Source organism: Jaculus jaculus, chromosome 19 (assembly GCF_020740685.1).
Source record: "Jaculus jaculus isolate mJacJac1 chromosome 19, mJacJac1.mat.Y.cur, whole genome shotgun sequence".
Taxonomy (NCBI): domain Eukaryota; kingdom Metazoa; phylum Chordata; class Mammalia; order Rodentia; family Dipodidae; genus Jaculus; species Jaculus jaculus.
The window spans coordinates 30,187,242-30,208,186 of record NC_059120.1 but is presented as its reverse complement, the minus strand read 5'-3'; the positions used below and the strand labels follow the sequence as shown (position 1 = coordinate 30,208,186).

Genomic DNA, 20,945 nt, shown 5'->3' with positions numbered 1-20,945 from the left:
ACAACTTGGGAATTGCAGACTCCTGGAGGAAGTATATTGTTGTTGTGGGCTTATGGGAATTATAGCCAGCTTCCCCTTGCCAGTGTTTTACACACTCTTCTCCTGATGTTTTCCACCTGATGTTGGCTGGGAGGTGATGTCCATTCTCTGCTCATGCCATTGTTTTTCCCAACCCTTATGGAGTTTGTCCTCAAGTATGTAAGCAAAATAAACCCTTTCCTACCACAAGCTGCTTTTGATTGGGTGTTTCTTCCCACAACGTGACTGCAACATGCACCAAACACAAGGGCACCTAATATTATAAAGCAAAATTTACTAGATAATAAAACAGATATAAACCCTAATACAATAATACTAGGAAACTTTAACACCCCACTTTCATCAATAGACAGGTCCTCTAAGCAGAAAATAAACAGAGAAACAATAGAGCTAAATGATGCCATAGATCAAAAGGCCCTAACAGACACCTTCAGAACAGTCCACCCTAATTCTACTGAATATACATACTTCTTAGCAGCCATATATTAGGGCATAGAGCATGTCTCCACAAATTCATGGGAAAAAAATGACATAATTCCCTGCATTATGCATTAAAGCTAGAAATCAACAACAGTGACAACACAAAACACACCAACTCCTAGAGCCTGACTCTACTGAACAACTCAATACTAAACATGAATGAGTGGCTTGTTGAAGAAATCAGAAAGGCTATCCATTTCCTTTATTGAACTGCATTACAATCAAAACACAACATACCAAAACTTATAGGACACAATGAAGGCAATTTTAAGAAGGAAGTTTATAGCACTAAATGACTATATTACAAAAATAGAGAAACTTCAAATAAATAACTTAAACATCTATTTGAAAGCACTGGAAAAACAGAACAGTCCAAGCCCAAAAGTTACAGATAGAAAGAAATTATCAAGATTAAAGCAAAAACAAACAAATTGGAAATAAGAAAACAATTTTAAAAATAAATAAAACAAAGAGCTGGTTCTTAGAAAAATTAAACAATGGGCTGGAGAGATGGCTTAGCAGTTAAGTGCTTGCCTGTGAAGCCTAACGACCCCTCTTTGAGGCTCAATTTCCCAGGACCCATGTTAGCCAGATGCATAAGGGAGCAAATGCATCTCGAGTTTGTTCTCAGTGGCTGGAGGCCCTGGCACACCCATTCTCTCTCTCTTTCTGCCTCTTTCTCTCTCTGTCTGTCACTCTCCAATAAATAAATAAAAATAAGCAAAAAAAAAGAAAGAAAAATTAAGTAAGATTGATAAACCATTGGCCAAGTTGATCAAAAGAAAAAAGAGGGACTAAAATCAACAAAATTAGAAATTAAAATGGAGATTTCAAAACTGGCACCAACAAAATTGGGGGAATCACCAGGCATATTTCAAAGATCTATATTCCATAAAATTGGAAAACCTGGAAGAAATGAATGGATTCTTTGACTCTTACATACCACCTTCCAAAACTAAATCCAGAACAGATGGACTTCCTAAACAAACCAATACTTCTAACAAAATCAAAGAAAGTAATTAAAAGTCTCCCAATAATAAAAAGTCCAGACCTAGGTATATTCACTACTGAGTTCTACAAAACCTTCAGTCAAGAGCTAAGACCACTTCTCAAATTATTTCGCGCAATTGAAAAGAAAGAAAGACAGACAGACGGCTTTGCAGTTAAGGTGCTTTCCTGCAAAGCCCAAGGATCCAGGTTTGATTACCAACTCCATATAAACCAAATGTACATAGTAGAGCATGCATCTGGAGTTTGTTTACAGTGGTGGAGGCCCTGGTGTACCCATTCTCCCCCCCTCAACCCACACACAAACACACACTTTCTCTCTCGAACAAAATAAGGAAAGCTCCCAAACTCCTTCTATGAAGCCAGCAGTATTCTAGTACCTAAACCAGAAACACAACAAAAATAGAAACCTAAGCCTGGTGTGGTGGTGCATGCCTTTAATCCCAGCACTCGGAAGGCAGAGGTAGGATGATCACATGAGTTCAAGGCCACCCTGAGACTAGTGAATTCCAGGTCAGCTTGAGCTAGAGCGAGACCCTATCTTGAAAAAACAAAAAAAGAAAAGAAAAGAAAAGAAAATTATAGATGGATATCCCTATTGAACCGAGATGAAAGAATGCTCAATAAAATCCTTGCAAACTGAATTCAAGGACACATCAAAAGCATCATCCACATGGATTAGTAGGTTTCATTCCAGGGATGCAGGGATGGTTTAGCATATGGAAATCAATTAATGTAATTTACTTCATCACATAAATAAGCACAAGAGTCACATGATTATTTTAATAGATACAGAAAAGGCCTTTGACAAAATATAATACTCCTTTATGATTAAAATATTAGAGAGGTGGGCATGGTGGTGCACACCTTTAACCCCAGCACTCAGGAGGTAGAGGTAGGAGGATTGCCGTGAGTTCAAGGCCACCCTGAAACTCCATAGTGAATTCCAGGTCAGCCTGAGCTAAAGTGAGACCCTACTTCAAAAATCAAAACCAAAACAAAACAAAACAAAAAACCATTAGAGAGACTAGGATCATATTTTATATATATTTTATTTTTATTTATTTATTTGAGAGCGACAGACACAGAGAGAAAGACAGATAGAGGGAGAGAGAGAATGGCGCCAGGGCTTCCAGCCTCTGCAAATGAACTGCAGACGTGTGCGCCCCCTTGTGCATCTGGCTAACGTGGGACCTGGGGAACCGAGCCTCGAACCGGGTTCCTTAGGCTTCACAGGCAAGCGCTTAACCGCAAAGCCATCTCTCCAGCCATATATATATATATATATATATATATATATATATATATATATATATATATATATTTAATTATTTATTTATTTGACAGCGAGAAAGACAGACAGAGGGAGAGAGAGAGATTGGGCACGCCAGGGCTTCCAGCCTCTGCAAACGAACTCCAGATGTGTGCGCCCCCTTGTGCATCTGGCTAACATGGGACCTGGGGAACCGAGCCTCGAACCGGGTTCCTTAGGCTTCACAGGCAAGCGCTTAACCGCAAAGCCATCTCTCCAGCCATATATATATATATATATATATATATATATATATATATATATATATATATATATATATATATATATTTAATTATTTATTTATTTGACAGCGAGAAAGACAGACAGAGGGAGAGAGAGAGATTGGGCACGCCAGGGCTTCCAGCCTCTGCAAACGAACTCCAGATGTGTGCGCCCCCTTGTGCATCTGGCTAACATGGGACCTGGGGAACCGAGCCTCGAACCGGGTTCCTTAGGCTTCACAGGCAAGCGCTTAACTGCAAAGCCATCTCTCCAGCCCCTTATATATATTTTATATAAAGGCTTACTCATAAAGCACCCAAGGTGCAGATAACACTAAATGGGGAAAAAGCCAAAACCTTTCCATTAATGTCTGGAACAAGACAGGGGTGCCCACTCTCACTAGCTTTTCAGCATAGTGCTTGAAGACTTAGCTCAAGCAATAAGGTAAAAGAAACAAATATAGGGACACAAATGGGTAAAGAAAAACCCAAACTCGCCCTATTTGCAGAAGACAGCATTTTATAGGTAAGTGACCCAAAAGACTCCACCAAAAATCTCTTAAAGGTAATAAATTCTCTCAGTAATGGCAGGATATAAAATCAATACATAAAAAGTATATGCCCTTCTTATATGACAAAGATAAACATAAGAAGAAAGAGATAAGCAAGGCTTATCAAAGACACAAAATATCCACACAAAAAATTTTAAATACCTTGAAATAGCACTAACCAAGGGAGTGAAAATACAAAGAAAACATAAAAACAATGTACAAAGAAATTGAGGAATACATGAGAATATGGAAAGACCTCCAATGGCCATGGATTGGAAGAATTAATATTGTGAAATGGCCATCCTACCAAAAGTATTGTACAGATTCAATGCAAATCCAATGAAAAATCCAACAATGTTCTTCACAGAGATAGAAAAAATAGTATCAAAATTCATATGGAAGAACAGACCCTGAATAGTCAAAAATGTCCTCAACAACAACAATAAAAAATATGTCTGGAGGTATCACCATACCTGATGCAAAGGGTATACAACAAAGCCATAGTAACTAAAACAGACACACAAATCAATGGAATAGAATAGAAGACCCATCTCTAAATCCAAGCAACTACAGCTACCCCATTTTTGACAAAGGGGCCAAAAAATTACACACGGGAGAAAAGCCAGCTTCTTCAACAAATGGTGCTGGAGAAATTGGATAGCCACATGTACAGAATTAAAATATACACATTTCTCTCACCTTGCACAAAAGTCAACTCTAAATGTATTAAGGACCTCAATTTAGGACCTGAAACTCTGAAACAACTAAGAAAAACCAGGGAGATGTTCCATGATATAGACATAGGGGAAAATTTCCTGACTAAGACTTCGGTAGCACAGGAAATTAGATCAACACTAACCACTGGGACCACATGAAACTAAAAAGCTACTGAACATCAACAGAATTAATAGCCCACTGAATGGGAGAAAATTTTCACCAGCTATACCTCTAACAAACATCTAATATATAGTATCTATAAAGAACTAAAATATTGGCAAACAGAATACAAGGGTATATCAAAAAGATCATTCACCCTGACCAAGTAGGCTTTATCCCAGAGATGCAGGGATGGTTCAACATACGCAAATCTATAAATGTAATACATTACATAAACGGGTTGAAGGACAAAAATCACATGATCATCTCATTGGACGCAGAGAAAGCATTTGACAAAATCCAACATCCCTTCATGATAAAAGTCCTACAGAGACTGGGAATAGAAGGAACATATCTCAATATAATAAAGGCTATTTATGACAAGCCTACAGCCAACATATTACTAAATGGGGAAAAACTGGAAGCTTGTCCACTAAAATCAGGAACAAGACAAGGGTGTCCACTGTCCCCACTTTTATTTAATATAGTTTTGGAAGTCTTAGCCATAGTAATAAGGCAAGAGACACACATAAAAGGGATACAAATTGGAAAGGAAGAAATCAAGTTATCATTATTTGCAGATGACATGATTCTATACATAAAGGACCCTAAAGACTCTACTAGCAAGCTGTTAGAGCTGATCAAAACCTACAGCCATGTAGCAGGATACCAAATAAATACACAGAAATCAGTAGCCTTCATATATGCTAACAACAAACACACAGAGGATGAAATCAGAGAATCACTCCCATTCACAATTGCATCAAAAAAAAATAAAGTACCTTGGAATAAACCTAACCAAGGAAGTAAAGAATCTCTACAATGAGAACTTTAAAACAGTCAAGCGAGAAATTGCAGAAGACACTAGAAAGTGGAGAAACATCCCTTGTTCCTGGATTGGAAGAATCAATATTGTGAAAATGGCAATCTTACCTAAAGCAATCTACACATTTAATGCAATCCCTACCAAAATTCCAAAGGCTTTCTTCATGGGAACAAAAAAAAAATCCAAAAATTCATTTGGAATCACAAAAAACCTCGAATATCTAAAATAATACTGAGCAACAAAAAAGAAGCTGGTGGTATCACCATACCTGATTTTAACCTATACTACAGAGCCATAGTAACAAAAACAGCATGGTACTGGCACAAAAACAGACATGTAGATCAGTGGAACAGAATAGAGGACCCAGATGTAAGCCCAAGTAGCTATAGCCACCTGATATTCGATAAACATGCCAAAAATACTCATTGGAGAAGAGACAGCCTCTTCAGCAAATGGTGTTTTGAAAACTGGATATATATCTGCAGAAGGATGAAAATAGAATCTTCTCTCTCGCCATGCACAAGAATTAAATCCAAATGGATTAAAGACCTTAACATCAGACAGGAAACTCTGAAACTGCTAGAGAAAAAAGTAGGGGAAACCCTTCAACATATTGGTCTTGGCAAAGACTTTCTGAATACAACCCCAATTGCTCAGGCAATAAAACCACAGATCAACCACTGGGACCTAATGAAATTACAAAGATTTTGCACCGCAAAGGACACAGTGAAAAAAGCAAAGAGGCAACCTACAGAATGGGAAAAAATCTTCGCCAGCTATATATCTGATAGAGATTAATATCTAGGATATACAAAGAACTCAAAAAGTTAAATAATAAGGAATCAAACAAGCCAATCAAAAAATGGGCTATGGAGCTAAATAGAGAGTTCTCAAAGGAAGAAATACGAATGGCATATAAGCATCTAAAAAAATGTTCTATGTCACTAGTCATCAGGGAAATGTCATCTCACTCCTGTCAGATTGGCCACTATCATGAAAACAAATGATCATAAATGTTGGCAGGGATGTGGAAAAAAAGGAACCCTTCTGCACTGCTGGTGGGAATGCAATCTGGTCCAGCCATTGAGGAAAACAATGTGGAGGTTCCTAAAACAGCTAGAGATTGATCTACCATTTGACCCAACTATAGCACTCCTAGGCATATATCCAAAGGACTCATCTCATTTCCTTAGAAGTACGTGCTCAACCATGTTTATTGCTGCTCAATTTATAATAGCTGGGAAATGGAACCAGCCTAGATGTCCCTCAACAGATGAGTGGATAATGAAGATGTGGCACATTTATACAATGGAGTTCTACTCAGCAGTAAAGAAAAATGAAGTTATGAAATTTGCAGAAAAATGGATGGACCTGGAAAGTATTATACTAAGTGAGGTAACCCAGGCCCAGAAAGCCAAGCGCCACATGTTCTCTCTCATATGTGGATCCTAGCTACAGATGACTGGGCTTCTGGGTGAGAATGAAAATACTTAGTAGCAGAGGCCAGTAAGTTAAAAAGAAGACATAAAGGGTAGAGAAAGGAAGGGAGAAGGATACTTAATAGGTTGATATTGTATATATGTAATTACAATGATTGTAATGGGGAGGTAATATGATGGAGAATAGAATTTCAGATGGGAAAGTGTGGGGGTGGGGAGGGAGGGAATTACCATGGGATATATTTTATAATCATGGAAAATGTTAATTAAAATTAAAATAAAAAAAAACAAAAAAAGGAATCATTATTAAGCATATGTAAACATGCTCAAACTTGTTAATAAATATGGAAATTCAAATTAACAGCACAAAACCATATTATAATTATTGGGAGAAGTTTTAATCCATCTGATGAGGAATGATGAACACTGCCTCTCAGTGTCTGGGTATGACAGATACTCTGTACAACATTGTTTTTCTCAAAAATTCATTTATTTATTTCCAAGGAGACAGAAAAAAAGAAAGGGTGTACCAGGACCTCTATCCACTGCAAGCAAGCTCCAGATACATGCACCACCTCATGTGTCTGCCTTTATGTGGGTACTGGGGTTATTAGGCTTTGCAGGCAAGTATCTTATCTGCTGAGCGCTCAAAAATTCTGAAAATAGCCAGGTGTGATGGTGCATGCCTTCAATCCCAGCACTCAGGATGCAGAGGTAGGAGGATCACTGTGAGTTCAAGACCACCCTGAGACTACATAGTGGATTCCATATCAGCCTGGGGTATAGTGAAACTTTACCTCATAAAACACCAAAAGAATCTGAAAATAGAAGATGGATTACTTGAGAAGAGAAAGGGCCCAGCAGCAGGAGAATGAGAGAGGGCAATATGTCATTATGACCGCCCACCACCTTACACTACGAATATACTCTAATAACTTTTAAATCCTAAAAGCAAAATAGTAAATCATATCCTATAATGAAAGAATGAAATATAATGAAATATCTAATGTTAATTTTATTTTCCATTTTTAACTAAGCCTGGTGACACAGATCAGTAATCCCAGCTACTAAGGAGGCACGGGTAGGGAAATCACAACTTTAAGACCAGTCTGGGTAAATTTGAGTCACTATCTCAAAATAAAAATAAAATAAATAAATAAATAAATGTCTGGAAGATGTAGCTCAGTGGTAGTTGTAGGGTGCTTGCCTAGCATGTACAAGGTCCTAGTACCACACACATAGAACACACACACACACACGTGTGTATGCAGTGTACACCTTTAGGTCCATATCTTGGTCTTCCTTTTCAAAGTGTTGTTACCTGATTAATAGCAGCCATATCAGCAGGAGCTTGTTAGACAGCTCCAATCATGCCTAGTGAACAGGTCCCAGATTCCTGATACTGCAAAGATAAGAACACATATCAAATATAGAAACAATAGTTCAACAATAGGTAAAAAGATGATAAAGGAAAGAGGATTTTTGTTTGTTTGTTTTGGTTTGGTTTGGTTTTTCCACGTAGGGTCTCACTCTAGCCCAGGCTGACCTGGAATTCACTAGGGAGTCTCAGGGTGGCCTTGAACTCATGGCGATCCTCCTACCTCTGCCTCCTGAGTGCTGGGATTAAAGGCTTGTGCCACCACGGATAAGCTAGTTATTTTTTTCAAATTTTTTTTGTTCATTTTTATTTATCTATTTGAGAGTGACAGACAGAGGGAGAAAGAGGCAGAGAGAGAGAGAGAGAGAGAGAGAGAGAGAGAGAGAGAGAATGGGCCCACCAGGGCTTCCAGCCACTGCAAACGAACTCCAGACACGTGCACCCCTTTGTGCATCTGGCTAACATGGGTCCTGGGGAATCAAGCCTTGAACCGGGGTCCTTAGACTTCATAGGCAAGCGCTTAACCACTAAGCTGTCTCTCCAGCCCAGCTAGTTATTTTTTGAGAATAAGGTAGAGTTTCAGGAAACCCTAAATTAGGTAGCAGCCCTGGAGCTGGGGAGGGCAGATTATTCACCTCAAAGGAACAACTTCTACCTCTGGTAGAAACACATGCACCACTGATTGTCTGGTTTATTCAATGCATCTATTAGAGAGTTTAAATAGGCAAAGTTAAACAGCTGCAGTTCTTTTGGCCATTGCAGCTTTTCTGATAAAGGTAGGGACTTTATGATTGATGTCTACAATAGATATCCATATGCATGTGTGTGTGTAAAACACTGCCAGGCAAAAATAATACATTTATGTAATATTACACAGCGAGGTTGTGAAATGCCTGTGATTTTGTTTCTCAATTGTTAATCTTCAGTGTTGAGGATCACATTGTCTTTGCTCAGCTCCCCCTCTCCCCATACTTTTATAGACATCTGTACAGATTTTCCTTCCCATGTAAGAGGCAAGGAAAGACAAATGTCACAATGGACATTTCAACAAATATATTGCCTATTAAAGAACATTCTTATGATATTTTCTGTCTTCTCTCTTTCCTCTTCCTCCTTCCTATTGTTTTTTTCTTTCTCTTTTTAAAAAAAAAATTTTTAAATATTTTAATTTATTATTTGAGAGAAAGAGGGAGAAGGAAAGAAAGGGGGGGAGAGGCCCCCAGACACTGCAAACAAACTCCAGACACATGTGCCACCTTGTGCGTCTGGTTTATGTGGGTCCTGGGAAATGGAACCAAGGTCCTCTGGCTTTGCAAGCAAGTGCTTTAACCACTAGGCAATCTCTCCAGCCCCCCCACCCCCCGCCTCCCTTTTCGAGGTAGGGATCTCACTCTAGTCCAAGCTGACCTGAAATTCACTATGTAATCTCAGACTGGCCTTGAACTCACAGCCATCCTATCTCTGTTTCCAGTGTGATGGAACTAGAGGCGTGCTCAAAGACAGTGCCTTGCTTAGCTCAGGCCAACTGGCCTTGAACTCATGAGCCTCTGGCTCCCAAAGTGCACCACTGCTCAGCTCCTTTTGGCCTGAATTTGATATTTCCACAAAAGGCAAGTGAGTCGGGGTTATAAATATGTAGCATCTATTGCCAATGTAAAGCCATCGCACCTAAGGACGTTCTGTAAGAAGGAAAGACTATGATGACATTGTGTTTTAGGTGTTAGGTCATCTTCCATGGGAAGAAAAAAATACTGAGACGCCAATTCCAGAAATCGAGAACACTCAATGGGAAATGTTAGTCACAGAGCATGCTCTTGTGGGCGGGTCTTGGTACCGAGCCTCGCTACAAAGTATCAATATGTTCCAATTTTCACCCCTCTGATCTTCAGTTGACTTTCTCAGGTGAGTGCCCTTAAGATAGTTTCCCCCATCTCCGTGTTTTACCTGCATGGGTTACAAAGATAATTTTTGATGCAGGGGTCCCTCCGGGCCCCAGAACTGAAACTCGAGCAGCCCTGCTCCCCTATTCGGCTCTCCCCCAGACTCGGGCTGGGGCGCTCGCTTGGCCCCGTCCCGCTCCCTGATTGGCTTCCTGGTGGGAGGCTCCTCGGCTCCCGTTGGCCAAGCGGGGAGGAGCGTCCCCGGGCTGCGGGTCGGTGGCAGCGAGTAGGCGTCTCTCCCGGCGGGTGTCGGGTCGGGCGGTGCTTCCGGAGTAAGATGGCTGCAGCGCGCGTGCTGAGGACCTGGAGCCACTGCGCTGGGAGGCTGGTGAGCAGGGTTGAGTCCGTAGCTGAGCTTGGGAAGGAGTGGACGCGATTAATGTCATACGGATGGTGTGTGGCCTGCTTCTCCGGGCACCACGCGGACCCGGGCGCACGTGATGGGGACCGGGAGGGATGCGTGCAAAAGGGCGGAGAAGGCGGCGCGCTGGCGGGGCTGTGAAAGCACCCTCTCCTCTTGCTTGACCGGGTCTGCGCTCGGCGCTGCCCTGTCTGTGAGTCCTCCATTTGCTCACCCGGGACTGAGCGCTTTCCAGGTGCCAGGTGTTGTGATTGGTGCTGGAAATACTGGTTCATTCTTTAAGCATTCCGACTTCTGACTTAGGGAATTTGTAGTCTAGAGGAAAAGACGGGTCACAAAAAGAATTAAACTTCAAATTTGAGATTCACTCTTGTGGCCTGTTCTTTCGGGTGTCCAAACACCCCACCTCCTCTTCCCCTGCAGTTCCCCCTCTTTCAGTCTTTTACCAGTGCGGACATACCACATTCATGATGCTGTTTTACCCTATTTGCATCAACTTTCTCTTCTTAGACACTTTCGTGCCCCATTTCCCTAAACGTTCCCACACTGGTCAGCTCCTGATCTCACGAAACCCTTCAGGGGTCTGCTGTGTGTACCAGTCATGTGCTGGGCACAAGGGATGCAGGTATAAGACACCATCTCTTTCCTCCTGAAATTGTAACCTTGTACCGGAGAACGTGAGAGAGGGAGGCAGCAATAGACATATAGATAAGAAAGCAGTGAGACGTGTTGGGATGGGACAAGTGCTTAGAACTACAGGACCATATGAGACTGAACATTTCCGGAGAGGGCGTCAGAGGAGTTCTTAGAAGATGCTCTGAACTTGCGGCTTGTAAAGAGTAAGTCTGAGGGACACGGGAGATGGCTCTTGTCTGCAGCATCCTGCTGGGTGTTGGCTGCCCCTCTAAGAGCTCTCCATTCCTGCCTTCTGAAACACCAGCTTCCCAATATTCTTCTTGCATTTCTGGTCACTTGATTCCAGTCCCTGCTTTCTCTTCCCAGCTTTTAAATATAGTCATGTACTACATGAGGATGTTTAAGCCAACCACTGAATGTATAGCCATGGTCTCATAATATTGTAACGGAGAAGAAAAACTCTTATCACCTACTCTTTTTATATTTTTAATTATTTTATTTTATTTATTTATTTGAGAGAGACAGAAGGGGAGAGAAAGAGTGCACTAGGGCCTTCTGCACTGTAAATGAATTCCAGATGCATGCACTGCTTTGTGGTTTATGTGAGTACTGAGAAATCAAACTGGGGCCATCAGGCTTTGCAAGGCAGTGCCTTTAAGTGCTGAGCCATCTCCCCAGCCCTCACCTGTTTTCACTGTGCCATTTCCATGTTTAGATGTGTGTAGGTAGATACAACTATGTTACAATTGCCTAGAGTATTTAGAGCAGTAACGTGCACAGGTTAGTAGCCTGGGGGCTATTAATAGGCCATCCCATATACCGTAGGTGTGTAAGAGGTCATTTGGCTTGTGTGAGCATTATAAGATGTATGTCGATTACATTGTCTAAAGATGTATTTTCCAGAGCACAGATCAGTCAGTCAGTGATGTATGACCACTTCTTTCTAAGCACTTAGAATGGGACACCCTGAACTTTTCCCACCTCCCAAGTTACCTCACCCACTTTGGATTTAGTCACCTTCTAGGCTGATTGCCTAAACCCCGTCTTCCAAACAATTGTACTGCAGACTCATAATCCTATTGTCCAAGAGATCTCCAAGTATCCATATATTTATATGTGTTCTTTCAGTTGCAACTAATAAAAACCAGCCAGTGAGCAGAAAATTAGGTATCTGTGCATGTAGAGCATCCTAAAATTAAATGACAGCTGCCAGTGATTTAAGTGGTTCATCATCATCAGGACTACCATTTCAGCAGTTCATTTGGCATTTCCCTCATGGCCATGAGATATTTACTATAACTTCTGCCTCAGTCTTCAAAGCAGGAGGATATCAGGAAGACTTAATCAGCTAAAACAGTGTTACATGGCTACTACTAACAAGGGAGCTTGGAAAAGCTAACCTTCAGCCATCGCACAGTGTGCTGTAATTCCTCAGAGATGCGTTAGACTCGGGGCTCCAGACAAAAACCTGTTTCTCTTGATTCTAGCTTCTAACTCTGAAGAAATCTAGCCACTGCTTTCCATTTCACCTTTAATTATAGGCATCTTGATCTTTCCTAACTAGGCCCTCTGCTTCTGATTTCTAATGCATTTTCCAAAGTTCAAGCAGGCCAGTCTGATAAAGTAAGGCACTTATGTTGTTTTCTTACTTAAAAGACTGTCCTCAAAACAAAACAAAACAAAAATGTCCAACAATCACATGACTCAGGGAAATTGTGATCCAAACTTTTCCAGTCTCTCAGGCTTCATTCTTTATTACAAACCAACCCATTTCGACTCTGGCATGGCCTCCCTTTACTCCACACTAACCTACATGAGAATTCTATGAGACAAGCTAGGTAGTTGAACACATGTAGCACTCTCAACTCCATACCTTTGACTTTGTGTTTCCTCTGTTTTTAAGACTTTTCTTTCTTTCTTTATTTGCAAGAAGAGAGACAGAGAAAATGGGCACACCAAGGCTTCCAGCCACTGCAAATGAACTCCAAAGGCTTGTACCACTTTGTGAATCTGGTTTTATGTGGCTACTGGGGAACTGAACATGGGTCATTAGGCTTTGCAGGCAAGCACCTTACCTGCTGACCATCTCCCCAGCCCTGTTTTAAAGAGTCCTGCCTTACTCCTCATGCCTCATATGTAACACTCCTCATCTCTTGGTTTATTTCTATTCATACTTAGGTCAACCTAACCTCAAGCCAGGTTTCCTTAGCATGCTCCATTTCCCCATTGTGGTGCTGACTGTTTACTTGGCTTTCTCTTTTCCTGTATACAACATTACATACAGGAAGGAATCACATCTCTTTTGTTCTGTATATAATCCTGGCACATTGTGGACACTCATAAATATTGGTTGTATGATTCAGTAAGAAAAACTTTTTGTTGTTTTTTTTTTCAATCTTAATTTTTTGTGTGTTTTTAAATCTTTTATAAAAGGTTGTAAGGCCCATGTTCATTTCCCTAGAATCCATGCAAGCTGGATGCACAAGGTAGTGCATGCATCTGGAGTTCGTTTGCAGTGGCTAGAAGTTTGCTCATTCTCTATCTGCCCCCCCCAAAATAAATAAATTTACAAAAACATAAGATCATGTTTGAGAAATGCTGATAATATGAATGAATCAGCTCAACTGAGATTATAACTTTGAAAGTAGGGAGTATTTCTTGTACATCTCACGATGTGATGTGATTTTTAAAAAAGAACTTGGGAGCCAGGGATGATGGCACACACCTTTAATTCCAGCACTAGGGAGGCAAAGGTAGGAGGATTGCTATGAGTTCAAGGCCACCCTGAGACTACCTAGTAAATTCCAGGTCAGCCTGGGCTGTAGCAAGACCCTACCTTGAACAGAAAAGAACTTGGGTCTTGATGTCAAATTGACTTGGTTTCAGAGCTTAATTTTGCCCACTTGTTGTAAGACCTTGGACAAATAACTTCAAATGGTCCACTAATTTCTCATGTGTTAAAGAGGGTAATATGAGCTGGGTATGGTGGCGCACGCCTTTAATCCCAGCAGAGGTAGGTGGATCGCTGTGAGTTTAAGCCACCCTGAGACTACATAGTGAATTCCAGGTCATCCTGGGCTAGAACAAGACCCTACCTAGAAAAACCAAAAACCCAAAAAAAAAAAAAAAAAAAAAGGTGATGTGCATCCTAAAAGATGGAGAGAAGGTAATATATGTGAAAACTTCAAGTACCTACCTTATCTTAAGCCCTTAAGGAATTGTTCTTTTTTAGTTTTTTTTTTTTGGGGGGGGGGTTGTTTGTTTGTTTTTTACTGTAGTCCAGGCTGACCTGGAATTCACTCTGTAGTTCCAGGCTGGCCTCAAACTTACAGTGACCCCCCTGTCTTTGCCTCCCAAGTGCTGCGATAGACTACATAGTGAATTCCAGGTCAGCCTGAGCTACAGTGAGATTCTTCCTTGAAAAACCACACACACACAAAAAAAGTGTGCTCCATCACTCCTGGCAAGAAATGGTTTTTAAATTTATTTATTTCTGGGGTGAGTAGAGGAAGGAAGAGTTGAGTGTATGGGCTTGCCAGGGACTCCTGCTACTGCACATCAACTTCAGATACATAAGCCACTTTGTGTATCTGGCTTTATGTGGGTACCAGGGAATCCAACCCAGGCTAACAGGCTTTACAACCAAGTGCCTTAAACTGCTGAGCCTTCTTTCCAACCCCACTTAAGAAAATTTAATTTGGGGCTGGGAGATGGCTCATCAGTTAAATTCACTGATTTGCAAATTCTGCTATTGCAGGTTCAGTTCCCCAGTACCCATGTAAGCCAAATGCATAAAGTCACACATTCACCTGGAGTTCGTTTGCAGTGGCTGGAGGCCCTGATGTGCCTATTCATTCTCTCTCTCTCCTAGCAGATAAATAAATAAAAATTTCTAAAGCGCTGGAGAGTTGGCTTAGTTGTTGCAAAGCCTAAGGACCCAAGTTCAAATCCCAATATAAGCCAGATGCACAAAGTGGCACATCCATCTGGAGTTTGTTTGTAGTGACTAGAGGCCCTGATGAACCCATTCTTTCCCTCCTTCCCTCTCTTCTTCCCTCCCTCCCCCCTCTCTTTCTCATAAATAAATAATTTAATTAGTTAAAAGTAAATATTTATATATAGTTCTAATTTGCTTTTAATTTGATATTTGTGCCTCCTCTTAATCTGTTGGTAGTTTCTCAGTAAGAGCTGTATTATTGATGGCAGAATCTTCTTGCAGTTTAATTTCCTTCCAGAGGTATGTATTTACTTATTTTCAAACAGAGAAAGCAGACAGAGAGGAAGAGAATGGGCACACCAGGGCCTTCAGCTAGTACAAATGAACTCCAGATGCATGTGCCACTGTGTATGTAGCTTCACATGGGTTCTAGGAATCAAACACAGGTCATTAGGTTTTGGAGGCAAGCGCCTTAACTGCTAAGCCATCTCTCCAGCCCCCTGCTATATTCTAATTCAAGTTGAGGCCAACTTCACAGGAGCAAATCATTATCTGATACTGTGAACCTAGCCAAAAACCCATGGCTGGGGAGGTCACAGGCCCACGTGGGGAAGTGAATGCTGTCATTTTGCTAAGTGGACATTATGTGTCCATCAAATTGCCTTCTAAATATTTATGTTTATATCCAAAAATTAGTGCTAATGTTGCTTTTGGTCAAAAATCTCTGTGCAATAAACAGCAGTCATAGCAGAGTGCTGAGAATAAGGGACTGTTGGGGGCTCAGTCATAAATGGGGACATCCTATGACCCCCATCAAAGCTCAGGGAGCATTACAGAAAAAGGAAAGAGTGTAAGAGCCAGAGGAAGAAGGGGAGTGAGTTTGGCATTGCTGTTGTACTCTTGACCTCACAGCAGTGATTGTAGGCACAAGACCTGCACAAGATTGGGGCTGTCAGCATCCTGTTATGAGGCTGGGAGAAGGGCCCAGGAGGTCCTACCCCTCCCTGAGGATTTGTAGGCAGTTAGGGGGAGAACTCTCTGATGCCCCATTCTTCCCTGAGCAGCTGAGAGAGGAAAAGACTTTCAGTGGCTGTCACTGGTAAGGTGCTCATGCTCCTGAAAATTATCTCTGATCTAGGATCCAATAAGCAGTCCTAATGAAATTCATTGGGTCACCATACAAACAAAACAAAACAAAAACCTCTTGGAAATGGAAGGAAGACTGGGAAGAGAAAGGGGAACAGTGGAGGGAAGCAAGCAAGACTAATGGAGGATGTGAATGGGATAAAAAGGCATGTGTGCATATATCAATATTATATACATATATGTATATAAATATTATAGATAATTAACATACACTATTAAAATAAAACAAAACAGTGGTTGTTTGAAGATAATCCCTTTCACTGCCTGCTCAGTTTTAAGCTGCCAATTTGAATTATTTTAGTTAGGTTTTATTATCCCCACATGTTACTGTCAACAAGAATAAAATATAGATGTTATAAAAATGAGTTGGCTGGCCAGGTGCGGTGGCACACACCTTTAATCCCAGCACTCGGGAGGCAGAGGTAGGAGGAGTGCGTGAGTTCAAGGCCACCCTGAGACTACAGAGTTAATTCCAGGTCAGCCTGGACCAGAGTGAGACCCTACCTCAAAAAAAAAAAAAAAAAAAAATGAGTTGGCTGAGTGTGGGCACATCTCTTTAATCAAAGCATTCAGGAGGGAAAGATACAACTCAATGTGAGTTTGAGGCCAGCCTGAGACTATGTAGTGAATTCTAAATTGTAGGTCAGCTTGGGCTAAACCAAGACCCTACCTCAAAAAAAGAATTGACTCAGCAGTTGAGGTGACCTGGGTTTGACTCCCTAGTGCCCAAGTAAAGCCAGATGTACAAAGTGGCTCATGCTTCTGGAGTTCATTTGTCTTACAAACAAATACATAAATGAAATATGTTTTTTTTAAGGGCTTAGTGATTAAGGCCCTTGCCTGAAAAGCCAAAGGACCCAGGTTTGACTCCCCAGGATCTATGAATCCAGATGCACATGGTGGCGCATGCATATAGAGTTCATTTACAGTGCTTGGAGGCCCTGGTGTACCCATTCCCTCTCTCTGTGTGTCTTTCATAAATAAATAAAATTTAAAAAAAATAAATAAATAAAATGAGTAATCAAGGCTAGGGAGATGGCTCAGTCGTTAAAGGTGCTTGCTTGCAAGTCCTATTAGTCTGGGTTGGATTCCCCAGTACCCACATAAGCCATAGGCACAATGTGGCACATGTTTCTGGAGTTTATTTGCAGTTGCAGGGGCCCCAGCACACCTATTTTCTTTCCTCCTTTCTTCTTTCTCTTTCTTCCTCTCCCCCCACCCCCCATGTCACTGTCTCTGGAGAGGTGGCTCAGCATTAAGGCACTTGAAGCCTAACAACCCAGGTTTGATTTCCCAGCACCCACATAAGTCAGATGCACAAAGTGGTGCATGCATCTTGAGTTTGTTTACAGTGGCTGGAGGCCCTGCCACACCTATTCTTTCTCCCTATCTGCCTCTTCCCCCCCCTCAACTAAATAAATAAAATATATATTTTTAAATATGAACCAGGGGTAGAGGACTGGAGGGATGGCTTAGTGGTTAAAGCATTTGCCTGCAAAGCCAAAGGACCCAGTTTTGATTTCCTAGGACCCATGTTAGCCAGATGTACAAGGTAGCACATACATCTGGAGTTCGTTTGCAGTGACTGGAGGCCCTGATGTACCCATTCTCTCTCTCTCTCTTTCTCTCCCCCTCTTTCTTCCTGTCAAATATAAAAACTATGAACTGGGCATGGTGGTGCACACCTTTAATCTCAGCACTCAGGATGCAGAGGTAGGAGGATTGCTGCGAGTTCAAGGCCACCCTGAGACTACGCAGTGATTTCCAGGTCAGCCTTGGGCTAGAGTGAAACCCTACCTCAAAAAAAAAACAACAAAAAAAAAAATGCATTTGTGGGTTAAAGAGATGGACTAGCCACTAAGGCACTTGACTGAAGCCTAAAAGACCCAGGTTCAATTTTCTAGTACCCACATAAGCCAGATGCACAAGGTGGCACATGTGTGTGGCGTTGGATTGTAGTAGATGGAGGCCCTGGCATGCCTGTTCTTTCTCTCTCTGTCTCAAATAAATAAAATATAAAAAATGTTTTTTAAAAATGTGTACTCAAAGATGACATACCAAGTTAGACCTGGTGGTATATGCCCATAGTCCCAGCTATTTAGAACACTGAGGCAAGACTATCATTTGAATCCAGGCATTCAACACCAACATGGACAAAATGGGTAGGCCCCACTGCCCTCTCCTAAATAACTAATGTATGTAACTGATGTTCATGATTTTTATTTTTCAAGATAGGGTCTCACTGTAGCCCAGGCTGACCTGGCAGTCAGTAGTCCTAGGCTGCCCTCAAACTCAAAGCAGTCCTCCTATCTCTGCCTCCCAAATGCTGGGACTAAAGGTGTGCCCCACCACACTTGGCTTAATGTTCATGACTTTTTTTAAAGTAAAAGTTACTCCTACATAAAGTTTACAAACACACATACACACACACACATATACACATACACACATATATATTCATATTCCCAGCACTCAGGAGGAAGAGGTAGAAGGATTGCCATGAGTTCAAGGCCACCCTGAGACTACATAGGGAATTCAAGGTCAGCATGAGCTAGAGTGTGACCCGACCTTGAAAAACCAAAACTGTATGTATGTATGTATGTATGTATGTATTTTATATATATGGTTTAGTAGTTAAGATACTTAGTACTTAAGGTACTTGCCAGCAAAGCTACAGGACCCAGGATTATTTCTCCAGTACTCATATAAAGCTGGATGCACAAGGTGGCACATTTGTCTGGAGTTCATTTGTAGTGGTTAGAGGCCCTGGTGTGCCCATTCTGTATCTGCCCCCTCAAATAAATAAATAAACAAATAATTCTTAAAAAGAAAAAATAGCCAGGCATGATGGTACATGCCTTTAATCCCAGCACTTTGGAGGCAGAGGTAAGAGGATCACTGTGAGTTCGAGGCCACCCTGAGACTACATAGTGAATTCCAGTTCAGCCTGGGCTAGAGTGAACCTCTATCTCGAAAAACAACAACAAATATATTTGTGTCGGATGTGGTGGCACATACCTTTAATCCCAGCACTACCTCAAAAACCAAAATATATATTTTTTCATGTGCATTTGTGTATGAGCACAGCAGAGACTCTGTCACTGCAAACACCAGACACTTGTCCCACTCTGTGGGTGTCATATGACAGACTGATGCTCTTTATGTTAGTGTTATGCTCTCTTGACTTCTTGGACAGTAATACTATAGAAAATAATCAGTTTCATATACTTGATTATTCTTACTTGCCAAGTATTCTGGATTTTTCCATGATAATTATTGACATTATGATTCCAATGAGTTTGAAATAGAACTCTGTAAAGTTCAGTGTATCTTTAGAAATAAGACATTAAGATAATTTTATACATTTCTATGCAGAAGGGGAGCTGGTGATTGAAATTTTATGCGTATTAGACAAAGTTGAAGAGCTTTCATGCCCCTAAGATAATTTATAAATGCTTTCTTGTTTTGTTTCTCGCTGGTAGATTTGTGTTCGCTATTTTCAAACATGTAGAAATGTGCATGTTTTGAAGCCAAAATGTGTGTGTTTCCTCGGTTTCCCTTCATTCAAGTACAGTCATCCTTATCGCCTGCTAAAAACAACAGCTGGTAAGTGTGATGACCACCAAATACCATATGGAAAGTAAGTTTCTTATCAGTTTTCTTTTTCAGTAATTGAAGACTTAACCAATGTTAAAAAAAAAAAAAAAAGTGGGGGGACCAGCATGGTGGTGCACACCTTTGATCCCAGCACTTGGGAGGCAGAAGTAGGTGGATCACCATGAGTCTTAGGCCACCCTGAGACTACATAGTGAATTCCAGATGAGCCTGGGCTAGAATGAGACCCTACCTTGAAAATAAAAAAATAAAAAAAAAAAAAAAGGTGACCTGAAATCTAGCCCTTCTCTTCCCATGTCTGTCCAGTTCTGCTGTCCCTCCTTCTCCTGCCACAGTTGGGATTAGGTTATGCTGAGTCAGGTCTTCTTCATATGACCTTCTCAGGCACGATAAATTGTTGTCTTAACAAAAGCATTATCCTTGTATACACTAATATACACTATTGAATTGTTTGTTGGATGAAACACTGACTCTCCCATGTTACAACGATGTGATGAAATCACCCAAAACAGAAAGTTCCTTATCTTTCAACATGCGCTTACCTTTTTCCCAACTGTATCAACCCCTGTAAATAACCTGAGTCTTTAAGTATTAGATTTGGCAAAAGCTTAAGAGCTTTTTTTCTGGTGTTCTATTGAGAACATGAACAAAGAAACTTATCTTTTGTTTTATGATTAAGTTTTAGACTGATACATATAGGGACCTTAGTATATGCTAGACATGAAAAGGTGGGAGGAATTCTAGCAGACCCCACTCTCCTGTGTGTGTGTGTTTTTGGTGGTGGTGGTGGTGGTTGGATGGGTAGCCCTGGCTCAGGCATCTTACCAACTGCTGACTGTGCATCTCTGTCCCAGTGTCCCATGTATAGCCTAAGTTCCTCAAGCTCTATCTACGTATCTCTGCTTATTCATTTTCTAGTTAAACTACAAATTTAGAGTCATCTTGACTCAATCCACCAAGCCTATTAATTTTATACCTTATATGTTTCTTTAAAAAAAAACAACTTACTTTCAAGGCAGAGAAAGAGAATGGGCATGCTAGAACCTCTTGCCACTGCAGAGGAACTCCAGACACTTGCATCACTGTGCATCTGGCTTTACATGGGTGTGGGGGAATCAAAACCCAGGATGCCACACTTTGCAAGCAAGCGTCATTAACCACTGAGCACCTCTCCAGCCTA

General features: G+C 41.1%; 1 protein-coding gene across 2 annotated transcripts in view; it reads left to right on the top strand.

The window, feature by feature from the left end:
• Positions 1-10,293: 10,293 nt before the first annotated feature.
• Positions 10,294-20,945, top strand: part of Dbt (dihydrolipoamide branched chain transacylase E2) — a 61,266-nt gene continuing 50,614 nt past the window's right edge. Inside the window, exons 1-2 of one of the 2 annotated variants that reach the window (XM_004663945.2) lie at positions 10,297-10,398; positions 19,633-19,756. In XM_004663945.2, the coding sequence (XP_004664002.1) occupies positions 10,348-10,398; positions 19,633-19,756 (175 nt within the window). In that variant the 5' untranslated portion in view covers positions 10,297-10,347. Of the gene's footprint in view, positions 10,399-19,632; positions 19,757-20,945 lie in introns of both variants that reach the window. The other variant, XM_045138797.1, reaches the window with a different exon arrangement.